Here is a 1593-nt window from a genome sequence, read left to right on the forward strand (position 1 = left end):
ACTTTCGATGAACAACTAGTTGGTACATTTAAAGCCAATTAAAGACGAATTTCAAAGCCAGCTTTGGAGTGTCAAGAGACATCTTAAGTCCCGGTCTTCACCTCTTACAACTTTTCCTTTAAAAATACACGTACAAACTGCATATTATATACTCCGGGGAGCGGAAAGAGCCAACCCACATTACATAAGGGATTGATTTTGACTTGGACCAACTGGTCTCTACATGGCCCGTTTTGCTTTAAAAGAATTTGCAAAGTCTAGTTCTGCGCGTGCCACTTCGCACCCCTCTAGAGCTCGACCAGGTGCTCACTTCCTAGAAGACGGGAATACGGGACAAACAGGCTCCAGCACGAGCCTCATAAAGTCCGGGCCCTGAGGACCAACTCGGCACGGCGAGGCAACTTCCCCGCCTGCAGGTGACGGCCGCGCAGCCCCGGCACGACCTGGCCAAGAGGCACCTTTTCTCCGGCAGACCTCAAAAGATTTAAAAAAAAAAAAAAGGGGGGGGGAGGGAGCGGGAAGGAGCGGAGTCGACCCACCCCGTGCCCCGCCTGCACACGCGCGCACTTTTGTTGCACCCTCTGCTCTCAGAGAATCTCCGATTCAAACGTCCTGGCTACGCATTAGCTGAGTTCCCCTCCCGGAGGGTATTAAATTGGGCGGGAGCTCCCGCGAACTCTGACCTGGCACCTCCGCGAAGGCTCAGGACCAAGGGGGGGGGCGGGGGGTCGGCGCCCGCCTTCTCAAGAAGGCCGCCCGCCGGGGCTTCCTGTGCTCTAACACGCTCCCCCGGGGCGGCACCCCCGAGCGGTGGTCTCATGCCCTCCCGCCGCCGGTCCCCTCCGGGCAGCCCGGGGCCTCCCCCCGGGACTTCCTCCTCGCGGCTCCGCTAGGCCCGGGACCCGGCGGCGCGCGCGGCTCGGCTCGCAGGCCCCGCCAGGCCGGCGGGCGGCGAAGACCGCTACGGCCCATTCCCGCCGCCATTTTCCGGCGACCGTCGCCGCCGCGTAGGGGGGACGATCCCGGAGGAGGAGACTGCGCAGGGGCGCACCGGCCTCCACCGCAGGGCAGGGGCAGCGTCCCCTGGCGCCGGGGATCCTCAGGATCTTCGAAGCCTCCCCTCGAAAGCCACCCCGTCCCGAGTCTGGGCCTCCTGCCAGGTCTCACCATTGGTCCCTCGCCTCACCCCCGATCCCCGCGCTTCTACTTACGCGGAAGAATCCCGCGTCCATCTTGCTGCCTCGCTCGGAGATCGCTCCCTATCCCAGGGTGCACCGCGCCGCCGCGACGGAGGGCGGGACCGGCCGGGAAAGCCGAGCGCCGCGACGCAGCGCGCGCCGCTCCGCCCGCCCCCCAGCCGACACGAGGCCGCGCCTGCTCAGTGAGGTGAGCGCCCGCCACGCCTGCGCACGCGCGTCCAGGGGGCGGGCTGCTGCCGGGCTCCGAGGCTTCCCAGTAGCCAGTCAGGGAGGAGAGCCTCGCGATCGCAGCCAATGGGAGCAAGAGAGAGAGAGAGCCGTCGGGTCGCCCCGCCCTGCGAATCCTTTTGTGGCGCTGGCCCGGCCTTGTTCGCGCGCCCTGACTTGAGCCATC

General features: G+C 65.1%; 1 protein-coding gene across 23 annotated transcripts in view; it reads right to left on the bottom strand.

Annotated features, from left to right (window-relative positions):
- The window catches only part of SRRM1 (serine and arginine repetitive matrix 1), a 28598-nt gene extending 27215 nt beyond the window's left edge, over window positions 1-1383 (bottom strand). For 16 of the 23 annotated variants that reach the window (XM_044770010.2, XM_070510679.1, XM_070510682.1 and 13 more), the window contains exon 1: window positions 1212-1383. In XM_044770010.2, the coding sequence (XP_044625945.1) occupies window positions 1212-1232 (21 nt within the window). In that variant the 5' untranslated portion in view covers window positions 1233-1383. The remainder of the gene's footprint in view (window positions 1-1211) is intronic. The other 7 variants (XM_070510686.1, XM_070510689.1, XM_070510687.1 and 4 more) reach the window with 3 other exon arrangements.
- Between the last annotated feature and the right edge of the window lie 210 nt (window positions 1384-1593).

Source organism: Equus asinus, chromosome 5 (genome assembly GCF_041296235.1).
Source record: "Equus asinus isolate D_3611 breed Donkey chromosome 5, EquAss-T2T_v2, whole genome shotgun sequence".
Classification (NCBI taxonomy): Eukaryota; Metazoa; Chordata; class Mammalia; order Perissodactyla; family Equidae; genus Equus; species Equus asinus.